The sequence below is a fragment of the Hordeum vulgare genome, chromosome 3H, assembly GCF_904849725.1.
Source record: "Hordeum vulgare subsp. vulgare chromosome 3H, MorexV3_pseudomolecules_assembly, whole genome shotgun sequence".
Lineage (NCBI taxonomy): Eukaryota > Viridiplantae > Streptophyta > Magnoliopsida > Poales > Poaceae > Hordeum > Hordeum vulgare.
This window is the reverse complement of record NC_058520.1, coordinates 602,213,074-602,238,538: the sequence shown is the minus strand read 5'-3', so window position 1 is coordinate 602,238,538 and position 25,465 is coordinate 602,213,074. Positions and strand designations below refer to the sequence as shown.

At 46.1% G+C, this 25,465-nt stretch overlaps 2 protein-coding genes and 2 pseudogenes across 2 annotated transcripts; 1 reads left to right on the top strand and 3 right to left on the bottom strand.

The window, feature by feature from the left end:
* Positions 1-6,999: 6,999 nt before the first annotated feature.
* On the bottom strand, positions 7,000-12,089 carry LOC123442208 (annotated as a pseudogene).
* A 202-nt stretch (positions 12,090-12,291) lies between these two features.
* Positions 12,292-16,374, bottom strand: LOC123442207 (protein RETICULATA-RELATED 4, chloroplastic-like). The gene is made up of 8 exons (XM_045118264.1): positions 15,838-16,374; positions 15,595-15,663; positions 14,746-14,877; positions 14,601-14,654; positions 14,473-14,517; positions 13,015-13,154; positions 12,687-12,812; positions 12,292-12,602 (listed from the first exon to the last, which is right to left on the bottom strand). Exons 1-8 carry the CDS (start codon positions 16,372-16,374, stop codon positions 12,548-12,550), a joined length of 1,158 nt encoding a protein of 385 aa, XP_044974199.1. The 3' UTR covers positions 12,292-12,547.
* Positions 16,375-20,713: 4,339 nt separating this feature from the next.
* On the bottom strand, positions 20,714-22,894 carry LOC123442206 (annotated as a pseudogene).
* Positions 22,895-23,670: 776 nt separating this feature from the next.
* LOC123442205 (60S ribosomal export protein NMD3-like) lies at positions 23,671-25,080 on the top strand. The gene has a single exon (XM_045118262.1). It carries the CDS (start codon positions 23,671-23,673, stop codon positions 25,078-25,080), a length of 1,410 nt encoding a protein of 469 aa, XP_044974197.1.
* Positions 25,081-25,465: the final 385 nt, after the last annotated feature.

The window sequence follows — 25,465 nt, the reverse complement described above, 5'->3', positions numbered from 1 at the left end:
AGGTATAGGTATACCGATGATCGAATCTCGGGCAAGTTCTATACCGACAGGCAAAGGGGATTGTAACGGGATTGATTGAATCCTTGACATCGTGGTCCGTCCGATGAGATCATCGTGGAGCAAGTGGGAGCCACCATGGGTATCCAGACCTCGCTGATGGTTATTGGCCGGAGAGGTGTCTCGGTCATGTCTGCGTGTCTCCCGAACCCGTAGGGTCTACACACTTAAGGTTTGATGACGCTATGGTTATAGGGAATTGTTATACGAGGTTACCGAAAGTTGTTCGCGGTCCCGGATGAGATCCCGAACGTCACAAGGAGCTCCGGAATGGTCCGGAGGTAAAGATTGATATATATGACGGATGGTTTTGGACACCGGAAGTGTTTTGGGCGTCAACGGTAACGTACCGGGACCACCGGAAGTGGCCCCGGGGGTCCACCGGAAGGGGGCCACGACCCCGGGAGGCTAGATGGGCCAAGTGCGGGAGGGAACCAGCCCCTAGGTGGGCTGGTGCGCCCCCCACAGTCAGCCCAAGGCGCAGGAGGTGGAGAGGGGGGAAACCCTAGGCGCTGGTGGGCCTAAGGCCCACCTAGGGGTGCGCCAACCCCTCCCCATGCCCTGGCCGCCACACCTCCCATCTGGGGGGGCTGCCGCACCACCTAGGGTGGGAACCCTAGCGGTGGCACCCCCCCTCCCCTCCTCCTATATATAGTGGGGGTTTCGGGGCTGTTTTGCACACAGTTTTCCCTCTCCCTTGGCGCAGCCCTGCTCTTCTTTCTCCTCCTCTCTGTCGGTGCTTGGGGAAGCCCTGCCGGGAGACCTCGTCTCTCCATCGACACCACGCCGTCATGCTGCTGGAGATCTTCCCCAACCTCTCCCTCCTCCTTGCTGGATCAAGGTGCGGGAGACGTCACCGGGCTGCACGTGTGTTGAACGCGGAGGTGCCGTGGTTCGGCACTAGATCGGAATCACACCGCGATATGAATCGCCCCGAGTACGACTCCATCAACCGCATTCTAGCAACGCTTCCGCTTAGCGATCTTCAAAGGTATGAAGATGCTCTCACCCCTCTCTCGTTGTTGGTCTCTCCATAGGAAGATCTGAATATGCGCAGGAAATTTTTTGAATTTATGCTATGTTACCCAACACACAGTCAATCTCCACGGTTCCCCTCCCGGCTCCAAAACTTCCATGCCAATGTGATAAACTGAATACCCCAAAATACTTTTATTTATTGAGCTCTTCCAATACAAACCAATGCCACCACTTCTCCCCCACACTGTCAATAGCAAAAGCTTTATCATATGCGATAGTACTCGCTAAATTTTCTACTCTAGCTCTGTAAATTTGGGTTTCTAGGATACAAAGCAGAGTAGGGTCATAAATCTTCGCTAGGTCGCGAAGTTCTCGAACTGTCGAGGTCTTTCCCACTCCTCGACAGTTCCAACAAATGTAATCCATTGTGCCCGGCGGCACTCCTCATGGGAGCCCGCCGATAACGCAATGTTCTATCGAGCAGTATTGTCTCCGATATTCATACCCTTCTTCAGCCTCTTCTTGTCCTTGCAAGGTGAAACATAAACCGGTGGAAGAGGTGGAACTCCAGCGGAGTCGCTCTTGCCATCCGACGTCCCCCCATTGATCACAATAGCATTATTGTTGGATGAAACCGCATGATCTCTGTCTAGCAGCCCTCTTTTACTGTTATTTTTGGCCTCTTCGAAGATAGAGTCAGCTTCTGGTTCCACAACACTAGCCGTTCCTGAATCCCCCGCAGCTAAATCGTGATCAGCACTGACCGCGCCCTCATTTCCTTTAGTCTCCACTGCACTAGGATCTAGACCGAAGTCCATATCCTCAGCTTCCGATGCCTTGGGCTCCTCAGCATGTCCACGTCGTCTTTCCGTAGTGCGGCCTGGGTTTACTCCTCTTCCTCCTCCCCTACCACCACGGGAGGGAAATCTACCCCCAGTCTTGGAAGAAAACTGCATCTCCCTCCTCTGTGCTATCATCTAGCGTCCCCACTTTTGATCCTCTTCTTTCCAAACCCCACTGCCACATTCCTCGTAGTCGTGCCACATCAGCCCACAAGCCTTGTAGAAGAAAGGGATTTTCTCATACTTAACAATAAGCATCCTAGTGCCCTCCCCTACCATTGTCAACGGTATAAAGCGAGTCAGGGGTTTAGCCGTCAGAACCTTCGCTCGCACATACACATATTCACCCTCATAGAAGAGGGTAGGCTACATCTGAACCTCTCTCACCTTGCCAATTCTGCGGGCTAACTGATCAACAATCGTGTCCCGCCGATACATAACCGGTATCTTATGAATCTGAGCCCACACATAAAGACCATCTAGAACGACTGATTCAGGGTCAGTTTTTCCATCATAATCCTCAATGATAACACCCAGGCCTCTAAAGAGCAATGGACCTCCATGCACAGCCTTCTTCCAATCCCCAAGGCAGAAAACTGAAATATGAACAAGTTATCTCCGGCCTCTCTGAATTTTGGCGTACAAGCCAGAATCCATATGAATTTCATGTTTTCCAGGAATGCTGTAGGGCTAAAGTAGCGACCCGTGTTTACCCTCGCAATTGCCATCCATCTTGCCTCAGCAGCGAAAGATTGGGCGTCCTTTTTGTCGATGATCACCTCATCTAGTTCCTCCTCCATGAGTTCCATGTTTTTCAACATCTCCTCTAGATCAACTGCCTTCTCCTTACTCCTTCGCGAGGAGGATCCTCCAAGGTCTTCCATGGGAAGCCCCTAGAGACACAAAGAACACCAACTCTCGCCCCCCTTGCGGGAAGACGGACCGGTAAACGTCCTAGATTCAGCAGCCCCCGGTGGCGATTGTGGAAAATCGCCAGCGACGCCGCTAAACCCTAAACCCTAAACGAGAGGGTATTACGACCTAAAATTGAATGGCTGATATCTCTCATTCTCACGTAGATTCAGTTCAATAAAGCCCATAAACCACGAGATTCACCTTGGTCAAACTCGTGTTTTCTTTCTTTTGAGATCGACCCCATAGCGAGCATCTTGTTCATTTCCCCTTCACTGCAGGCAATTGGCCCAACCGCCCTTGCCTACAAAAAAAAATGGCCCGACCGCCCGAAGTGTTTAGTGAAAGCTCGGTTTATATGATTTCTTAAAAAAACATGGTTTATATGGGGGAGACTTGTGTGAGATCTCACATTAGGTGAAATCTCTGAGATTAAGTTTTTTTGAAAGCAAAAAACATGTTCAAACGTTCTCAAAAAATTTGTAGACACTAATCAATATTTGATATACATCTCAAAAAGTATCATCTTCTAATTTAACTTACATGAATAGAAACAAGGAAGACAAAATCGGATGTGAATAGTGGTAAACTACTATTCACCCACAGCTGCTACTATTCATATTTGAATTTGACTTTTCTGAATCTCTAAATCTAAGCCGATATTTTAGCTGATTTTTTCGGTGTTGTAGACATATCCTACATGAATGTTGTCAAATAATTTCATATTTTTTTGAAATGTCTAAATATGAATTTTTGGGGTTGATCACACCATCTCACCTAAATGTGAGATCAACAAACTTTCATTGTTTGATCTGTTTTTCTTGCTTCACTCGTTGTTTGTGAATACTATTTTGTATGATTTTTTGTTGTTTTTGTATGTGATCGTGCTACGATCGTGCATTGTTCCATGAGAACTAAGTTTTTCTTTTAAATATCCATAGTATATATCATCTTGCAAGCTGCAAGATACGATAATACAACGACAATTATAATGACGTTCACGATAATTCGACAGGTATATCTATCTCCTTGCTTTCAAAAAATAAAATGACCCTGCTACAATCGTGCATTGTGCGGTGAGAACTAAGTGTTTTTCTTTTAATGAATTCATTCATACTATATGGTCTTGTTGGGAATTAGCACACAAATGCATTTGTGGTTAACTAAAAACTGTAGCGGAAACAAAGTAATCTCAGCACCACATCGTGTACTAACTCAAGCATCGTTGCTTAGCACGAAAGGAAACATATGCAGCAGCATATATGGAGAAGAAAATGTTACTCAACAGACAAGACGCTCCTCAGACAAGTGTCTTGTGGCAGGAGTAGCTTTCTGGACAGCAACAAGCATCAACAAAAGAGACACCCGATTTTTACGTGGAAAACCCCTAAACTTGAGGGGGAAACCATGGGCTGAAGCCACCCAAATCCTCTTCCACTATTATCAAATGTGGGAGACAACAAGTTTCTTCTCTAGATAGCACTAGAGGATCTCATACATCAAGATTTCAGAATCTTGGATGAACACAAATAAGATTTGGGGCTCAAGATCTAGGGATTGGAACAATCTCACCAAGGATGGTGGAACCGCGACTTGAAGGATACAAGGTAGTGGATCTGGATCGTCACAACCTTGGGGAGGAGCTCCCTTTGCTTCTTCCTTCAGTCTTTCTCTTCTTTCCTTTCTCACTTGGTTTTTTCTCTCTTGTTCTCTAATGGAGAACAAACTGATTTTTGTCCTGCTAGATGGTGGCTATTGGATGGAGGGTAAAGCATCCCCATCCACTCACGTGCAAAGACCAAAATGACCTTACGTCATAACCCTAATGGGTAGTGGGCTTCTTCACCTCTTTGGGTTGTTTAAAAGGCCTCAAATGTTCATCTCCTCACAACTCACATCAGGAGGATATCCGAACAAGTCTTGCAAGCTGCAAGATATGATAATACAACAACAAGTGTAATGATGTTAACGATAATTCGATAGGTATATATCTATCTTCTTGCTTTCAGGAAAATAAACGAACTTTCTCGCTCCTGAAGCATTCCCTATAAAGAGAAAAACAATATTCGTAGGGTGCAGTCAAGATATAGTAGTGACTTCCAAAATTCCAGTATATAGCTCAGTAACAAAAAGGCTGGAACTTTAGATCTCCTCTTCGGCCTTTTGAACACCTACCATCCTGGCATAGTCCACCCATCTGTTCAGAAAGTCCATTGGTAAGTAGTATTGCCGTAACAGGGCCAAGACTTGTGTACCTGTTGCTAATACTTACAGTAAAGAATCCAAGAATGTGTTCCATGTCCTAACAGCGAAGCAGAGTGCGCTCAGCAGCATCTTGTGGCTATGCAATACTGGCTCGAACATCCTCTGCTTAATTACACTGACAAAATCTGGTACCTGGTGAGGTATATGGTTCTCATTTTTCTTTAAATAACAATGAAGTCGTTAATAGCAAAGAGACAACATTATTTTTAGATACTACCCTCTGCAAGGGTTGCCCCATTCAAGAGAAAACAAGAGAATTGATTCAATAGAGGATTTTTGCTACATGTGTCAAATATTATGGAGAATATGTGTACCTGAGGTTACTAGAAAACAACCATATATATACCGTAGGAAACATTAGTTGACACAACTGGAATGCCCTCAACTTCGTCGTCGAGGCCCTTGTCATAAGCCTTCCTTGCTTTGATCTATGCATTGGTGACACTACCACCCTAGCAAAATCTAAGCAACTCCCGCCCCCCTCCGCTCCTAGCAGAAATCCATGCAATTGTTCTAGCAAGATCCAAAGCAACTATCCCTAGCAAAATATGCAAGCAATTGTATTACCAAAACATAAAGAAAAATAGTTCCTAACAAAACTAAGCAAACATATTACCAAACCATGATGCAAAACTGTTCTAGCAAAACTAAACAACTATCCTACAAAACCAAACAACTGCATTATTAAAAACAACTAGGTAAAAAAGTGTCCTAGCAAAAGCAAGCAACTATCCCTAACATTACTACTTAGATTGTCTACTTTAGGCAGAATAGCCTTTGTGGACAACTATCTAGCCCCCCTCCCCATGCAACTTATCTATTCTACCAAAAATCCAAAATAACTCAATTATAAAGAAAACACAAAAGAAAAAAATGTTCTAGCAAAAAAATCCAAAGCAACTATCTAGCAAAACCAAGCAACTGCATTACAAATAACACAAATGCAAAAACCTGTTCCTGCCCCCAACAAATCACGAGAACTTAACAAATGATAATTAGTTGCCTAACAATGATGTCTGGTTGCATTGCCATCGCTAATTAGTTGGCTACGGTACTAGGAGAAGTTGTTTGTCGGTGTAGCTCATGTTGCCTATACTCTGAAACATACTGTTAGCATCCTCGATAGTGTGGTAAACAACTTATATGTGAATTTAGTGAACATGATAGTCGTGTGAGGCAACTTATAAGGACTTTTCGTTGATAGGCAATCATAGAAGGTAACTAACAAGAAGTTATTTTCTTATTGCACTAAAGTTGCCTCTCTAAAACCCAAAAGATCCTCTAAAAAAGGTTCCTCGAAACATAACTATATGGAATCTAGTTTTAAAGAACTCATCGCGAGAAACCCAACAATTAAAAGGAATCTAAATTACGATATTCGAATCAAAAGTTATGGCTTCTAAAACTTTATAAAACCTAAATAAATGCGCGTACATTTTCATTCTTTGCTTGTACAAAGTAGGAGCGCTTGAAGGGACGAGGACCAGATACTTTCCTTTTTTTAGTGTAATGATGACACGTGATGCTAATTACCTTTTATTGTAGGTCTGTTCGGATGCATCCCGTATTATGTGAGTTTTTTATTGCGTAAGGCTCGAAAAAGCCAATTAGTATAGTTGCACTAATAAGCATTTTGGATGTTTTTTTTTGCAGTTTTGCTAAAGCACATCACATCTAGTTCCTATATAAAGAGGAAAGGGGGAATACAAACCTATCAATTATCTTTTGTAGATGTCATGTGAAGTTCGAGCACAACAAGTAGAAATCACAATTATATGGTACATGTTAGAAATCACAATTATATCCTGACCTGACGCTCGTCTCATTCACCACCACCGCTGCTGCTCCTGCTGGATTTATAACAAGATGATTTAGATATGTCAGTACGTTACGAAGGCAGAGAGAATCAGAACGCCAATGGATGGATCAGACATCAGAGTATTGATCAGTTGATGAACCTGTTGTGATGGGGGAGGCCGACGATGCAGTAGGAGAGGTCGGACGACGACGCGACGGAGGGGTACGACGCCATGTCGATCTCCTCGGCCTTCTGCGGCGACGACGACACCGAGGCCGACTCCTTCTTCCTCCTCCTCCTCCCCGCGCCGCCTCCGCTCCGCGCCTCGCGGTCGCCGCGGGAGAGAGACAGGAGCCTCTCGAACGTGTCCACCAGGTACCTGACGCGGCCCTCGCCGTGCTCCGGGACGCCGGCCATGGCCTCCTCGAGGGCCGCACTCCACGCCGCGCTCTTCCGCGAGGCCGCCTCCCCGCGCCGCTGTCCTTGCCCGTGATCCTCCTCGGCGACGTCGCAGGGCGATGAGAGCCTCGCCCTGACCTTCTTCTCGCAGACCGTGCGCGGGGCGGGGGCATCAGCGAGCGGAGCGGCGGCGGCTGCCGTGCGCGGGGCGAGCGGCGCGGGGGCGTCGGCGGCCGTGTGCGGGGCGAGCGGGGCGGCGACATCGGCGAGCGGAGCGGCGACGACGGCCGTGCACGGGGCGAGCGGGGTGGCGGCATCGGCGAGCGGAGCGGCGGCTGCGGTCGTGCACGGGGCGAGCGGGGCCAGAGGGGGCTTCCGGGAGCAGTTTGCGGCCAATCGGGGCAGTATGTTTTTGTTAACGACGAGGGAGTTTTCGTTAGCGACAAGGATTTCGTTAACAAGATAATTAAGTCCGTTGATTAAGTGATTAGACGGCTTAGATTGCTAGTTGGATCTGCCCTCTCGTGCTTTTAATAGTACAGATAAAAAAAATCATATCCTATAAATCAAATGACATCTCTTTCCCTATAGGATTTGAGATGCCATGCATCTCAGTTCCTATGGTTATATTCTTATACAACCAAAGGAGGACGAATTGTGCAAATCAATATACACACATGTAACCAGCAAAGGAAATTACAGTATCTGATTACCAAATATTCAACCACAGAAATAGTAGCGTGTCCCCAGGCGCAACTTAATTGTTTCAGTACTGCAAACAGAACTCCTCAAATCTGGCCAAGCTGCAGAAAACATTATCTGTATGCTCATTTTGAGTAAAATGTAGTTGAATGATAAAAGGGGAAAGTAGAAGCAAAACAATATATCACTTAACTAAACGGGGAAAAGATCATCATGGTCACTGACCTTTTAAGGAGAGGCTTTGGATTGTAAGGGAATAAATCTTTCTTATGAAGATCTTCCAATGTTCTCTTTAACAAAAGGAGGCATACTTAACACTCACGAAAAGTGGTTCTTTCCTCTTACTTTCCTTGTCATGAGCGGAACCTAACTTGGTGCCTTCCATTGAGCTACCAGTGAAACTATTTATATTTTTGAAGATTCTTTGCCTTTTACAGTTGAGTTTTTGTATTTGCGCCTCGTAAACTGAGTCGTCAACAAAAGCATCCCAACACCTGGATACCAGTCGTAGGCACCTGAGAACAGAGACATAGATATCACAATGGGGAGCCTACACGTGTCTGTCATTTGACTGTATCAGAAAGAAAATGGAAGCTAGCTGATCGTAATAGATATTGGGCACAATGCACACCTACATCTTTAGCTATGAGATAATCAACAAGTACCAAGTGATCATCATAGTGTAGCTGCAAAATAAATATAACAAACTATTAACGACTCAAATGGTATATTATACAGTCAAACAGGAGAATGGATTTGGATGTTCCATAGAAAAGAAACGACTAATGGGTCAGCAAAGGCAGGAATCCTAAATAACACATTTGGTAAGTCTCTTACAAATTGCCGAACAATCCATATGCTTGAAAGATCTAATAAAAAATATATTTATTTGTACTTACGTGCAAATTGCAACACATTCCTACAGTCTGAAGTTACGGACTATCTGTAATTTACCAATGCCTACGGTCTCACACTCACTTGGAAAACCAATATGCTTAAGTTGGGTACGAGATAGTAACAAGAGATGATTTACCTCTAGCTATGGTAGCTGATGTACACTTACCCGGACCTATTATCTTGATTGTTATTAGAGCCCTAATGAATTACTGCCAATTTACTCTATGAAGTGCAGTAACCAGAATTCCTCGGCCAAAAGATCATTATAGGATGGCATCTCCTATCCTGTACTGCATAAACTACTGGAAGTTTGTTGCTACATCTTTGATAACACAACACCAAGAAACCATGACAGTATGAAGCTATTTGCACAATCAAATGAACAAGAACTGATTGTCATAATACTGCTTTGCAGAGATCAATAAGCATCTAGCAACTCTAACAGAATAAGACGTATAACATGTTGACTGACTCGGCAATGAAAGCCATTGATGAAAAATATAAACTGGGTCAAAAATGGTGGAGAACAGTTTGGCACCAATCAGTTCAGACGTCCATTTAGTTTCCATTATCTCTGCAAATTTGGACAGAAGGTCATAACTATATAAACATACCTACAGTCTGGATAACTTTCCATTATGAAATGTTGCATGGTATATCTTCTGCTTACATTGCCAACGAAATAAGTGGAGCATCCAAAAGCTGCAAGAGAATGATGATATTAATGATGAATAACATATCCTCCTGCAATATGAAGGAGCATATGCCCAATACTATAAAAATTGCTCAAACACAAGGAATACATGTTAACACTAAAAAACAAAGCATTAAGAAGATAAAGGCTTCAGCATTTGGCCTGAAGTACAATTTACATTGTACAAACGGGGACAAGAGAGGAGAGGAACTGTATGTGAAAAGAAAAACATTAGCAAATCTGAGGTATAATGAGCATGATATCTGACTGATGCTCAAGATGTACTCAACATAGAAAGCAACTCCCTAGCAATGTGCACTAATATAGATCCAAATAATCTACTGTGAAGAAACAAACTACCCGCAAAAGGTGACAACAGTCACTTATGAAGACAAACAGAAGCAGAAATGCATGAGTATGAAGATAAAACCCAAATTATCTAGTACCTAAAAGACATAATGAAAATCGACCAACTCAAACAGAAGCTCGTTTTTCCATTGAACAATAAACAAAGTTAACAAGCTTTCTGGTATTTAGAGCATAAGCATACCTCCTCCATATATAACTGCAGAAAGCATAAAACAATGTCTGTTGATGATTTTGAGTCCAAAATCTCGTCTAAGCAACATCTCTGAAACCAAACCGAGATTTCTGACAAGCCAAAATAGTTGCAATTATCAGTGCAGCCTTGCCCTTTGTGATCGCTCTTACATGAACAATTCAGTCTACTATCATTTCCACTGCAAGCCAAGAATATCGAACAACTAAGAAACAAATACATAGCCTGTCTTTGTAAGTGCCGGGTAGATTTATCCTGAAGCTCGCCCAAACCTACACCACTCAACAAAAATGGGGATCCTTCTAAACAATTCTCCAGTTTAGTGCTATGTTGGAACATAGGTTCATGGAGTAGACTCTGAAAGTGGTGTCGAAGTAATTTCAGCAAACAAACAATATGTGAGCAGTTCTGCTGTATGTGAGGCTTAAGCCTTATCATTAACATCTGCATTGAGAAAGCAATGGCTGATGAGTACTTGGTTACAGATTGTTTCAACTTCGTAACAAAAGATTGTTGGATGTATGAAAACTACCAATATTTTGTGCTTTGAATACTGAGAGATACTTTTTGGGATATGCTGTTGCTCTTGTAAGTAAGTTGCTAATCTAAGAATGACATCTGCAAGTTTCACAAATACATCTCATCGGTCCATGTCTTCCATGTCACTTTGCTCAACTAAAGAGCACAAGAGCTTGAGGAGACTGCCTGACACAATTCCAAATTGTGCAGAATCTTTACTCAAACTATGTCGGTCATCCGTGACAAGGCTTACAACTTTCCCCGCATTGAATTGGTAACCAGGATCCCAATGTAACTTCTGAATATGATAAATGGACAGGCAAATGAATTCATCTTTCAGTTCAGAGTCATTGAGTTTCAGAAGCTTCAGAATAATGTGTAGTACTCGAAAGAGGTCAAAAGGGACCAAAACATAAGCAACTGAAATCCGAAGCAATACCTGATCCGATGCACACCCTTGCTCCCCATCATCCACCTTGTCGTGGTCCCATCCTCGAATTGCCTTATTTACCTATAATATAATTAATAACGAACGGAAAGTCTAAAAAAATCATGGGAAGAACGGGAGAACGGAAAATGTAAAGCAGCAGTAAATAAAATTCTAAAATCCAAGCTAGAGGATTACCCGGGAGAGCACGAGGAGTACGCACCGCTCTTCCTCCCGCGAGAGCTGCGGCCGCCGCGTCGCCAGCGATTCGGGTTCCTGCAGAGGAGGGCGGACAGCGAAAGCGGCGTGAGAGGCTAGCTGGGATGCCGCAGTTACCAGATACGAGCGCCCGGCGTTGCTTACGAAGAGTAAGCAGGGAAGTGCGGCAGGCTCGCCAGAGTGGGGGATCGGACAGCGCCGACGGTGGTGGGGACAGCGGGGGGCGCTGGCGCGTGGCGGCGCTGACGGGTGCGAGCGGCGGAACTGGCGGGGATGGGCCGATCCGGCGGTGCGGGGGAGAGCACCGAGCGGCGGCTGCGCGAGGCAGGGGCAGGGCCGAGCGGGCGAGCGAGCGATGCGGGCGGAGGCAAGCGGCGACGAGCCGGGCGGGAGTTGCGGGCGGGTGCGAGCGGCGGGGGCAGCGGCGGTTGCGCGAGGCGGGGCGGACCGAGCGGCCCAATTCGCAACACTTGTTCGCTGTAGGAGGAGGTGGAGCACGGTCAGCCTTTGTTAATTTGGTAACTACACACCGTCGGGCTGAATGGATGGTGAAAGGCAGTTAGATTGTAATTTGTTGACTAATTGTGTGGTGGTAATTGGTGTTTGTTTTTTTGGGGTAATAGTTGTGTGTATTTAGAGAAGTTTTCGTTTGATCTTTTATTAATGGTATAGATGTTTATTAATGGTATAGATGAAAACAATACTTCGAAACAACAGGAACCTGAAACAGGCTCAAATTTAACTGACCGACTTAGCACCCATTTGGTTTGAGGTCCACAATTGTTGGAAGATTCTTTTTCCCTAAAAGTTAGGTCCCACATGTCATTAACTTGGAAAGCGCGGTGCTATCTTTGATCACTTAATCTTAGGCAATGGCATAGATATACATGTACGGCGGATGTAGTCAAACCCAGTAATATGAATCAGGTTGTGTTTTTTTCATCTAGAAAACCTGTTTTTCTAGGTTATCTATCTGCTGCTGAACATCGAAATTTCATTCAGAGGTGGGCAGAACGAGACAACTGAAATGCTCCAAGGAGCAACATCTCACTCTATATGGCCTTGCAAGTTGCAAGATATGTAAGACAAGTACAGTGACGTTCGTTGGCAATAATTCGACAGATGATATATCCATCTTTCTACTTGCTTTCCTGAAAATAAAGTGAACTCTGCCGCGCAGAATTCCCTATGAAGAGAAGAATAACATTCTAGGGCGCAGGCAAGATATGTAGCCGGCATCTAAATTCCGGTATATATCAGTAACAAAAAGGCTCGAACTTCAGATCTCCTCTTCGGCCTTTTGAACGCCTACCATCCTCGCATAGTCCACCCATCTGTTCATACATAAAGAACATCGGTGAGTAATGCTGTCGAAACAGGATCGCCACTTGTTACATCTGCGTTGCTCGTGCACTTACAGTAAAGAACCCAAGAATGTGTTCCCTGTCCGGACGGCAAAGCAGAGTGCACTCAGCAGCAGCTTGTGGTTATGTAGCACGGGCTCCAGCATCCTCTGCTCGATTACACCAGACAAAATCTGGTACCTGGTGAAGTATATGATTTTCATTTCTCATTAAAAAACAATAAAGCCGTTAACAACAAGGAAACTGTGCATTATTTTTTAGATATTAGATATGATGCTTTGGGTTTCTCAAGAAATATGCTATGCTTTGCAATGATTGCCCCATTCAAGGTGAAAACAAGAGAATGGATTCAGCTTTTAAATATTATGGAGAATATGCTTACCTGAGGTTACTAGAAACAGCCATGTATATACCATAGGCAATACTAGTTGACACAACTGGAATATCGTCAATTTCGTCGTCAAGGTCCTTGTCAACAGCCTTCCTTGCTTTGATCAGTGCATTGGTGACACCAGTACCAACCTGGGAAAGATGACAAGTTCAGGAAAGCAAGCATTGGTGACCATGACTGCTAGATTGTTTGTTTTCACAACAGAAACGGTCAGATACAGAAAGAAACCCCATGTCTGTAATTACAACACTATTTCTTCTAAATGAGGCCGTACTAGAGAAATAAAAAATAGAGTTAAAATAAATACATCCTTAGTTACTGTAAGAAAAAAATTGCCTTACAAAAAACACAAAACAGCAGAAATATCTTATGGTTGAGTTATTAGTGAGCCTGCGTACTCCAAAGTAAAAGCTCCAGCATACAATTTTCTGGAGATTTTGTGAACATATAACACACAAGGTTTTTGAGTCGATATAACACACAAGGTTTTTGAGTCGATACATGTCCATATGCATTTACCTCGTCAAACAAAAGTTCGAGAAGAGGTTAGAGATTATCTGGATCTTCAAGCAAGTTAGCTCAATGTTGTGTCGGACATATAACACACAAGGTTTTTGAGTCGATGAGTCGACGAGTCGCTCAGGGGGGGCGACTCTAGACTAGTCTAGACTCATGGTCGACAAGTCGACATGCGATGAGTCGACGGTGAGTTAAGCAGCAGCAACCAGGGGATGAGCAGACCAACAGAAGCAGCAACCAGGAGAGGAGGGGAGGAGCAGACCAGCAGCAGCAGTAATCTGGGGAGGAGGGGACGAGCAGCAGCAGCAACCAGGGGAGGGGACGAGCAGCAGCAGCAGCAGCCAGGGGAGGAGGGGACGAGCAGCAAACCAGGGGTGGCGGCGGCTGCCAAGGAGAGGGTTGGGTCGGGGGGACTGGTTCGATCTAGGTTTCCAGGGGGGATGGGCAAGCAAATAGAGTAAAAAGAACATATGACAGGTGGGGCTCAAAAAAATGAGTCGTTCGACCCAGAAACCACGACTAGTCGTGACTACTCGAGACTAGTCGCTAGACTCATCCCAAGAGTCGAGTCGAGAGGTTGAGTCGACCCTGGAAGTGCTACTCATCGACTAGTCGAGCGACTCAAAAACAGAGATAACACATTACTTTATTGGAGTCACTAGAATGGAAGGTTAAAACATGAATAGTTTAGCCTGATGAGAAAAAGTATGGCAGAGATCTTTTACAATGATAGTACTTCATTAGTTTCTTGTAGACTTTGTCCGTTTTTTCAAATTATTTTCACTAAAATTTCATAATAGGGTCCTCTCCAAGTGTTTACTGCTCGAAAAAAACTGAGATTGACATATTTGCTAACAAAAAATGTAAGGGAAGTTATTAGTGATGATTATCAGTTCATCACAATACATCTTTGGTGAAATGCAGGCTTACCAGAGAAGCGCCAGTTCCAACTGCGAAAAGCTTTGCACCATTTCTCTGCAGAGGGTCACAATTGTTAGTTGACCAATATCCCCAAATGTAAGGCCACCATGTGAGTATAAAAAAAATTAGTATTTTACCACAATAGCTCCTAGCCTCTGCAGAATCGAGAATGATCTCCCAGCCAAAGCAATCTGTAAAAAAGTTAGCATAAGTGTTTTGATAAAAAGGAAAAAAGACTACAAAGGTGTAATCAGCTAGAAAAAAGGGTGAAGTTCAGGTTACTTGGAAAGCATTGTCTGGGCAGTTGTGTAAAAAACTAGTGATAAGTCCAGCATTTCTTGCAAGTGGTGGCTGCAGAGAGACAGTTGGTGCTGGAAGATATACAAGCATGAAATCTGCAACTATTGCCATGACCTGGGTAGTACAAGAAGCAACAGAATTAGATTTTGTAACAGATAGTTGAAACTTGGAAGCACAATAATTACTTCATTTAGAATAAGCTAGTGAATTAATTATTCATTTAAATTTAACAAGATAGCAAGACACATTTCCATGAGACAAAATTGCTATTCTCTTGAAAGATCTAGCATAACTACAAAAAGGCTCCCCCAAGATATCAAATGGTTTAATATTACAAGACGATGTACTGAACTGAAGGCTGAAACTAGCGAAGGAAGCAGATAAAGTAGATATATTTTAGATATTCTGGAAACAGATAATTGAATTACATTATATAGGATTCAAGCTTCGATACTATGAATCCCAACTTTGTGCAATTCCTCCTAGGATCTCATTGAGGATTCTCCAGCTTAGAAGGAAATATACGTGGTAACGAAATAACAGAGCGAGAGCACAAATTAAACTCCTGACAGGGTGACATCAGAACACTTGGCAAGAAACATACAGTACTCCGTGGATCCTATTTCCCCGTGTTAGAAATATAACTGCACTCACTGACGAACATTACCATTTAACGACAAACAGAAGTTAACACCCACAGACGAATGATCATGTAAAGACAGTTTCACACCCAAAGCTTGTTTGCTAGTTTGATTTGGAAGATTAGGATTATTTATCACATGTGTACAAATTGGCCGTATTCCAGTAGCAGCGAAGAAAAGGCAGGCATACCACATCAGCGATGACGATGTCAATCTCCTTGACGAAGTTCTCCCGTCTCTTCTCATACTCCGCAGCGGTCTACAACAACAAACAGAGCAAGCAGCACACATCACAAAGGGAAAGCGTCAGAGTGGCAGCATCGTGCAATCCGATTCCAAAACCAACCACGGCAAGAAAACCCAAAAGAAACGTGATTTTCAGTTTTTCGAAAATCAGACGAGGATAAGATAAGAAAAATGGGGAAGCACGGACCTTTGCGATCATGCCGACGCCCATCTCCATGGCGAGCTTGGCGAGGAAGAGGTCGTCGGCGAGGAGGCGCTCCCTGAAGCCTCTGAAGCGCAGCAGCCAGCGGAGCAGCGGCGAGGCGTCCATCTCGGCGAAGCGCCGCACGATGTCGCCTGTGACGCGGCCGCCCTCGACTGCCGCGGCCAGGTCGGCCGGCAGGCTGGAGAGCTTCCTCCCCGCCTGCGCCAGCACGAACAGCGCCTCCCCCCGCTGCCCGCCCCACTCGCCGCCGCTGTCCCCTGCTTCGTCATCCCCTGCGCCGCCGCCACCGTTGTTGTCGTTGTTGTTGTTGTTACCGTCGGAGTAGGAGGGTAGGGCGAGGGGGAGGGTGGGGAGGCGGGGGCGGGGAATGGCGAGGCGGAGGCGGAGCGGGAGGGAGCGGAGGAGGGAGATGCGGGAGGGCGCGTGGAGGTGGAGCTGGCCGAGGTGGTGGGGGGAGGAGGGCTGGCGGTGGGCGGAGGGGGAGGAGGGCAGCATTGGGGATTGGGAGGGGGAGGCCATGGCTGGCTGGCGGCGAGGGGAGGGGGGAGGGCGGCGGCAGGGGAGGCGTGGGGGGGCGGCGGGTTTATGAATAGTGGGGCGGGGGGGCGGACGCAACGAGGCCGGAGACCGCGGGCCTGTCTGCGTGTTGGGGCCGTCGTCAAAACTGTGTCTGTCAACGAGAGATTCTGGCTGGCTGGGGCTGGGGCTGGGTCCGTTGGACCTGGGAATCTACGAGATTCCTGGGATGCGAGGCCGGGCCATCCATCCAATCAGCAGGGTGCCGTCCCCCGTACCGTGGGAAGTGGACTTCCCGTCCGTCAGCCCGTACGTCGCGCCGTGCGGGCCGGTGAGAAGCGGCATGCTTTCACTTTCGCCTCTTCTTTTTCTTTCGGTTGCCGACGCGACGCTTTTGTAGGCGAATCGCACGGTTACGATCTTGTGTGCTCACACCTATGCATCATCTACTCCTTCATTTTAAAATGTAAGTCTTTTTAACGTATCATTAGTTCATTAAAGGAATACGTATGAGTCCCGCTCAAAAAAAAAAAAGGAATACGTATGAGTGCATATAGACATAGTTCAGAGGGTAGATTAACTCATTTTATGAAATTTTTAAAAACACATACATTTAGAAACAGATGGGGTATAAGGTACTTCCTCTATTCTAAAATATAAGTCTTTTTAGAGATTTCACTAGAAGGCTACATACGGAGCAAAATAAATGAATATATACTTTAAAGTATGTCTATATACATCCGTATGTACTCCTTTCAATTAAACCTTTTAAAATACTTATATGTAGGAAACAGAGGGAGTATGATTTTTATTTTCTTCTTTCATTTCCGACATCATGATCCATTGAATAGACACAGACCCAAACAACCTCAATCCAACAATCCAGATTGCTCCGATGGTGAATGCCCAACGTGTTTAGCGTGTAATTAACACCATGTGAAATGTCAACATTAATGTTAATCATGTCATTAATACCCCCCCTCCTTAATAACAGTATGCAATCACTATTATATACCATATATACTTCCTCCGTCACGGTTTAGAAGGCACAGTTAAACTTGCGGGCGTTTCTAAAATAGACAAGGTTTAAGGCGTGAAACCAATTACTCTCGTTAATTAGTACTAGTACTACTCATGCATCCGTCCTCCTAATTTGCTGCTCACGCATTAGTACTAGTATTTTCTCAGTTAATTAGGCGCATTAGCATCTACACCTACTACATCTCACAACCAATCGGTGACTACCTTGGTTCCAGATATTTTCCAAGCATGCCTTCTAAACCGCAATGGAGGGAGTACTAGTCACTAGCAAGGTAACTTTTTGGGCCCACGGTCGTATTTATGGATAGAGATCAGAAGAAAAGAACTTAATTTGCAATTCCGTCCTAGTATGAAATCAAAGGCAACATTTGTGGAACAAGTTGCATTTTCATTGTGAAATAGTATTGTTAATTTCTGAAATATATGTGAACTGCTTGTGCAACATTTTCACAAGTTGTGAGCAAGTGTGTCGAGTTGATTTAGATTCCCTTGAAATATCACTGGAATAGCTATATAATGTTTTTTCTAGAAATTGGGTGAAATGGATGTGAACTTCATTTTTCCTTCAGTAGTTATGAAATATGTTGAAATTCTAAAATCATGCCAGAATTTCTTGTTTTCTTGTGAAATGTACTTATTTTTATTGATTTGTTAAAAATGCACTTCTAATGCATTCTGGTAAACTAAACCATATACTACGCTGAAACATTTAAAACACACATTTGAAAATATTCCTATCGTGTTTCCTTTTAAAATATATGTGTTTAATTGGAATTTTCAATCATTTACTAATTATGGATCCCGTCAACATTTTATTACGAAGTGTGTCAAAAATGTTGAATACAATGTAATTAACGAAATTTTATCGAGGTGCTTTCTATAACAAAAATATATTGAGGATAATCTCAAAGCAGACCGCTCTTTTTTCCATTTTTGGAACTAGACTGCTCCCAACGTTTTAACCCAAACTAGGAAGCATGCACGTGCAACGCACGTCTTTGCAGTGACATGTCGGAACAACGACCGCAAAGCGGTACCGGCTGAGTGTGCAAGGTGTGTTGGAGCAGTGGACGTTGGTTGGCAGTCCCGAGAGATTTGTAACTTCAACGACATGGGCCTCATGTCATGTGGGTTATAACTATTGCAGGCATGTGGAATACGTCCCTCTTCATCACCTCAGGAGAGTGCCTCATGACTTCTTTTCGGAAGTGATGTTAAGAGTGGTTTATTCAACGGAGAGAATCCCCTAGCTAGTGTGTGTTTGTGTGGTTGGCCTTTGTCATGGCATTTGGCACACTATCTAGAGTGAGCTTGGGCCCTTTTAGTTTGGTTTTTGTCTGGCTTTCATCATTAATTGGACAATCTTCCACTTAATGAATGAAACGGCAAAGCTTTTGCTTTCTGTTTGAATTTATTTGTAGTCATGCCCATTTGCTCAACTAAAATTTAGATCTATCTAATGTTTTTTACCAGTAGGCATGATAACGTTTATGTCTCCTTTGAAAATCCACACAAGATAAAACTTTTTTGCTTCCAAGCAATCCCCATCTAGCATGACCATCTTTGGGTTTCTCATGAATATAATATTTGTTGGATTAAGTCAAAAAGGCATTCCGGTCTTGCATACACCCATTGGGTTCTTCGTTATGCCGCTGGAAGAAATCCTTTCTTGTTTGCCCTTCAAAACGAAGAATGCTTGCCAATGTTATCAGCTTATACTTTAAGATGACGTCCCGCCTAGACACAGACCCCAAGAATAATTTTGTCCAACTGCATCCAATCAGGTATGACAAGACCGCGGGGCATGGTGAAACCCCATAACCAATTGCACGACGAAGAAATCAAAATCTCCCATCCAAAACCCCTTTGGTATCGTCTCAATTGGTCATCCTTCATAAAACCCTATTAAAAGTCACTGAAACAATATCAAAACAGTACAGCTGAGTTGCATCAATCAATACCTTGTTGCCTGGATCACTTGTTTCTAGGAAAATTACACGAGAACTTCATGTGCCCACGACATTCAAGGTTCAAAGCTCACCCTAAGAGTAGTTTGAGAATCAATTAGGGAGAAGGATTTCAGAGTGATTTTGTCTGCATCTGTAGCTAAACCTGGACACAACATTCAAAGAATTTATGATTCATTTATAAATAAGTTGGACATGTGAGGTGCAACGCATTAGTAACGAAACAATTTTCTGAAAGAATCAGCAAAGTAGAACTTATGAGGTTTCATTATGTACCTCCAAACAAATTCTCTAAAATAATTTTCCAGCTCTTAGTGGTTCTCTCAGGACTTGGTGGACGACCTTGTAAGAAGAGCACAACTGTAGATGAATCAATTAACAGAACAATAGGAAGATAACAAATTATATCGAATAGCAAAGAACATGTAAGTTAACATGAAAATAGGACGCCTTTCTACATCATTACAATGTATCACTATATATAAACCAAATTAAGTGCTCTAAATTCTTGACCTGTAAAAGATAGTCAAATATTATTTATACAACAGGAACCATGTTATGTTTCACCTCAATTTTGTCTACCATTATGTATTCAACTCTATCAAAATCCAACAAAATTTAGCATTAATTTTCAATCTAGTTTTCACATCATCTACATCGAAGTGAGAAAATGTCCAATATCTTCTCTCCTCCAACTTCCCATAATTCCCTTTCTTTAAGCTGAGAACTCCGTAGCACTGTATTTGTATTTCTTATAGGCCGAGAAACAATATATATAATTAGCATATGGACTATATGTAATCAAGTGGTCACTAACTCACATATATTGTGCAGATATCTTCTATACCCCTCGTGTATGACACATCAAGCCCAGTAGAGTTTAAAATGTTGAGAACTGATCCAATTAACACAAAGAATCAAACTAAATCTAGATTGATTTCTAAAGTCAAAAGGATAAGAGCAAGAGAGCATACAAACGATGTATGTTGCTTCCGCCTACTGCAGGATGCCTCAGCTGCACTTTGGTCAGTGGATTCGTGGAGCCGTGCGTGTGCGTCTACGCCAGCGCTCGCGTGGTGAACAATGTACGTGCACTGCTCTGGCAGAACCTGAGGTATCGATCGCTAGCCTGCAACAAATTAGCTTCACCTTGATGCACCGCTACTTGTATTACCTCATGCAGATGCGGATTATACCTCCTAGTTAGCACTAAACAAAATTATTTACTTTGACGCATGTGCATCACGGAGTCACCAAGTACCTCCGGCCCGGACTGGCAGTGTGCACTACCATCCTAATTAACACAGACTGATGGATCGATCTCACACACATCCTTATAGCTGATCTGGGTTCAGCCTTTGGGCAGTTGAAGGAAGGAGCACATGACGAGGTCGGGGCCTGATTTTGGGGGCTTGGGCGGTCACCCATTCCATTAGTGAGTGGACCGAAAATCTATCCACTTTAGAGTCAGGTTGAAGAATATATTCTTTAACAGTATGCAGAGCTTCCTTCATTAACCCACTCCTCACAAAACTCGGGAGGATAGTACACACGTTGCGTAATCTGGAGCAAGAACCTTTTTCATCTGACGAAACGTCCAGAATGCCTCATCCAATCTGTCCTCTTTAACAAGACCATACATCACGGTGTTGTAAGATGAAAGGTCGGGCATGCAACCGTTCATTGTCATACTGTATAGCATGTCCAGTGTATAGTTCACCTCCCCATTTTTGCAGAGACAATCCAGAAACATTGTTGTACGTTATTATATTAGGTGGAAAGCTATAAGAGTTCATTCCTTCAAGCAGTTGTATTACCTCCTTGACTTTACCTTCTCTTCCTAATCCTGCCAAAAGTGTGTTGTAAGTACAGTCAATGGGTTCAAGGTTCATTTCTTTTAGTTCATAGAAGATTCTAGGCTTCATTTCCCATGCCTTGTACATCATATCAATCAAAGAGCATGGAAGACGTTTGTTTTCAATCATTTCAGCGAAGATCTTCATGGCCTCATCAACATTCGATGCCTTGCTGCAACACCTGATCATCATCGTGTAGGTGATATTATCTGAAGAAATTCCCATAGCTTTCAATTCATGGAAGACCCTTTTTGCCATTCCCAGCCTCCCAGATTTAGCAAGACCATACAAAACAGCATTACCAGCAACAACATCTGGAACAATCCCTTTGCTCTTCATAAGCTCGTACCTTTTAAGTGCTTTCAGAGATTTGCCAGATTTTCCATGGTAGTTTATAAACAGAACATGTGTGTAGCCATTTGGAGTAGGACCATGAATATTCATATGGTTGACCAGCTCTAGAGAACCGTTAAACCTATCAGCTTTAAGAAATTCAGATATCAAGGAGTTGTATGAATACTACTGAGCTACTATACCCTTTTGTTTCATCTCATCGAAAACATCTAAGGCTTCATCGACCCTTCCAACTTGGCACAATGCATCCACAACAGTAGTATAAGATACGACATTGTCATTATACCCATCAGCTTTGAATGCATTTCATATTTCACTTACTGACCGCGAGTCACCATCGTTGCCGCACTTGTCCAGGAGAGTAGTGTAGGTCACTCTATCAGGTTTCTGATCACTCGCTTTCATCTTCCAAAATACATCCTTGGCATCATCAAGTTGACCGGCATCACAGAGAATCTGTATAAGCACAGTATTGGTGACGACATCCGGCTTGCAGCCCTCTTCCTTCATTTTGCAAAGAATTCTATACGCCTCCTCTAATCTTCTAGCTTGTCCAAGAACCCGGATGCAGATAGTGTAGCTGTACACATTTGGCCTCACTCCGCGAGCGTCCATCTCACCCAACAACCCAACAACAGTCTCAGTGTCCCTCCTCTTCCCAAACGTCAGCATCAGCACGGAATAGGTCCTGACAGTCGGCACGACACCATCCGCCGCCATGGCGTTGTACACCTCCATGGTCTCCCTGTCGAACCCAGACTTGACGAGAAAGTAGATGAGGCCATTGTAGGTGTAGGCGTTCAGGGCAATCCTAGCCTCTTTCATCACCGGCAAAGCCGCCGGCGCACTCTGGAGGCCCCCCTCAACGCCGACCGGCCCGAAGGCGGTGCAGAAGGTTCCCAGATTGGCCTTGACGATCTGCCTCTGCATTATGTCTAACACGTGGGCCACGTCCCCAACCCGGCCATGGGTGCGCATCAGCTCCAACGTGTAGTTGCACGACTCAGTGGTGTCGACGACCCTGGTCTGCCGCGCGACGTACAGGAACAGCTCGAGGGCCTCCGCTGGGTCGGCTGCGGCGGCCGACCTGAGCATGTGGACGACGCTCCCCGCGTCTCCGGGCCGGCCCACCCGCTCGTCGTAGGACGGCGATGCGAGCTGGCGGCAGCCCGCGCGGCTGCTCGGCCGCCTCCTGGGCGGGGAAAGTAGGAACCCGGGAGAATTCCTGGACTTCTGGGCCCGAAGTGTCCCGGCACCGGCCGCGCCGCCGCCACCGCTTACGACTCCCGAGCAGCAGAGCTCCATGGTGCCCGCCCGCCCGTCGTTCCCCTATGGCTGCTCGGCCGCTTCCTGCGGCGGCGGCGCGGGGCGAGCGTCGAGCGACGGCGACGGCCACGCGAGGCAAGCGGTGGGCGAGCGGGCTGAGCGGGGGCGGCGGCGGCGCGAGGCGAGCGGGCTGAGCGGGGGCGGCTGCGCGAGGCGAGCGTCGAGCGACGACGACGGCGACGCGAGGCAAGCGGTGGGCTAGCGGCTTGAGCGGGGGCGACGGGGGCGCGAGGCGAGCGGGTTGAGCGAGGAGGTGGAGCACGGTCAGCCTTAGTTTATTTGATAAATGCACACGATGGTGCTGCGTGGATGGTGGAAGGCCGTTAGACTGTAATTTGTTGTCTAATTGTGTGGTGGTGATTGGTGTTTGTTTTTGTGGGGGTAATAGTTGTGTGTACCTAGAGAAGTTTTCGTTTGATCTTTTATTAGTAGTATAGATACCAGCTCCCAACGTTGTCTAAAAAAAAATTTGCTTGTGCCGCTCAACATTTTTTTTTTTTGTGTGTGTGTGATGAGTGAGCCCGATTTCATGAGATGGGATTCGGGCTGTATTTGTCCGTGTAGCTTAACTGGGCTTAGAATCTCCTTGCACGAGGATGTTTTTGTCAATGGGCTTAATTGCCTAGTGAATACAAAATCCAATCTGAAACCCTAACGAAGGGCAATTTCTAGTTTTTATTTTTATTTTACGAGTCGCAATCTCTACGGTAATCGTCGCCGCCACAGATCTGATCACCGTCACAACACCGATCCCAATGGCGTCAGCGCACCAGCCTGCCGGCGACGCGCTGTTCCTCCCTCCACCGACGCAGTCCGCCGCAGCGGCGAGCACGACGCTCTGTTGCTTGTGCGGCGTCGCGATGCCGCCCAATGCGGCAAACATGTGCGCACCCTGCCTCCGCGCGCGCGTCGACGTCACCGAGGGCGCGCCGCGCCACGCCGCCGTGGTGCACTGCCCTTCGTGCTCCTCCTACCTCGAGCCCCCGCGGCGCTGGACCCGCGCCGCGCCGGAGTCAGCCGAGCTCTTGCAGCTGCTCCTCCGCCGCGTGCAGCGCCCGCTCCAGCGCCTCGGCGTGTCCCTCTCCGCGGCCGAGTTCGTCTTCACCGAGCCGCACTCCAAGCGCCTCATGCTCCGCCTCCGCCTCCGCCGCGAGGTCCTCCCCGGCTGCGGCGTCGCGCTGGAGCGGGACCACGCCGTCGAGTTCACCGTCCACGACCGCCTCTGCGACAGCTGCTCCCGCGCCCGCGCCGACCCTGAACAGGACCAGTGGTGCGCCGTCGTGCAGCTGCGGCAGCGAGCGGCGCACCGGCGCACGCTGCTCCATCTCGAGCATCGGCTGGCCGCCCTCGGCGCGGCCGGCTCGGCCACCCGCGTCGACGTAACCGGCGCCGGCGGGATCGACTTCTTCTTCGCGTCCCGGTCCCAAGCTGCCAGCCTTGTCGCGCTCATCGCCTCCCTCGCGCCGGCGCGCGTGGCGGACGCGGCGAGGCAGCTCGTGTCGCACGACACCAAGAGCAACACGTACCGCCACCGGCACGCCTTCTCCGTGGAGCTCTGCCCGGTGTGCCGCGACGACCTCGTCTTCCACCCGGGGGAGGCGTCGCGCGCTCTCGGCGGGCTCGGGCCACTCGTGCTCTGCGTCAGGGTCACCGACACGCTGGCCCTCCTCGACGCCTCCACCCACCGCATTGTCAACCTCGGGATGAAGGAGTATGACCGGCACAGGTTGGAGCCCGTCCTCACCAGCCGCCAGCTCGTGGAGTACGTGGTGCTGGACGTCGACACCTCGCCGGCCACGACGGCCGCCAGGTTCGGGTACCGCACAGCGTACGCGCAGGTTGTCCGGGCGTCGGAGCTGGGCAGGAGCGATGCAATGGTCACCGTGAGGACGCACCTTGGGCACATCCTGGGCCCTGGCGACCGCGCGCTCGGCTACGACCTCCGTGGTGCCAACACCCTCGGCGTGGATAGCCACTGCTTGCCGGACGCGGTGCTGGTCAAGAAGATGTACGAGAAGAAAATGCATCAGGGCGGCAGCGGGAGTGATAAAATGCAGCAGGACGAGATCGGCATCGACGAGATCGCCATGGGAATTGGAGGAATTGACCTGGACCCGTGCGACGAGGTGGAGCTCGACGAATTGCTCGAGGACCTCAGAATTTGAGAGCACGAGTCACTCTCTGACGGCTTGGCATTTTCAGTATCAACCACTCGACGTTTAGTACCTGGCTCTTTTTTTCTTTTGGCTCCCAAAGTAATTCACACTCGGTCAAAATTTCTTTCAATACAAATTTGCTGAATTGTATCTAAAATCCTATGCTTGGTATCATTGAATTAATCAGAAATAAGTACTTCTCGTTGCCTGTTGGTTATAGAGCCTGACGCTCAGGAACACTGAACTTGCTCAGCTGATAGATTCCATTGTTCAACGTGGGCTATAATTTGTTTGGACAGGTTGTAATATCTTACCGTAAAACTTGTGTCTTCTTCTGGGAAACGGTGTTTTTTTAATTGATACTACTTCATCCATTTTTAAATATAAAACATTT

Excerpts from the sequence above, each read along its gene's own strand:
- LOC123442207 (XM_045118264.1), bottom strand. The coding sequence starts at position 16,374 with ATGGCCTCCCCCTCCCAATCCCCAATGCTGCCCTCCTCCCCCTCCGCC. Across the intron at positions 14,878-15,594 it reads ACATCGTCATCGCTGATGTG|GTCATGGCAATAGTTGCAGA; the intron begins GTATGCCTGCCT and ends TGTACTACCCAG. Across the intron at positions 14,655-14,745 it reads GCCCAGACAATGCTTTCCAA|ATTGCTTTGGCTGGGAGATC; the intron begins GTAACCTGAACT and ends ACTTTTTTACAG.
- LOC123442205 (XM_045118262.1), top strand. The coding sequence starts at position 23,671 with ATGGCGTCAGCGCACCAGCCTGCCGGCGACGCGCTGTTCCTCCCTCCA.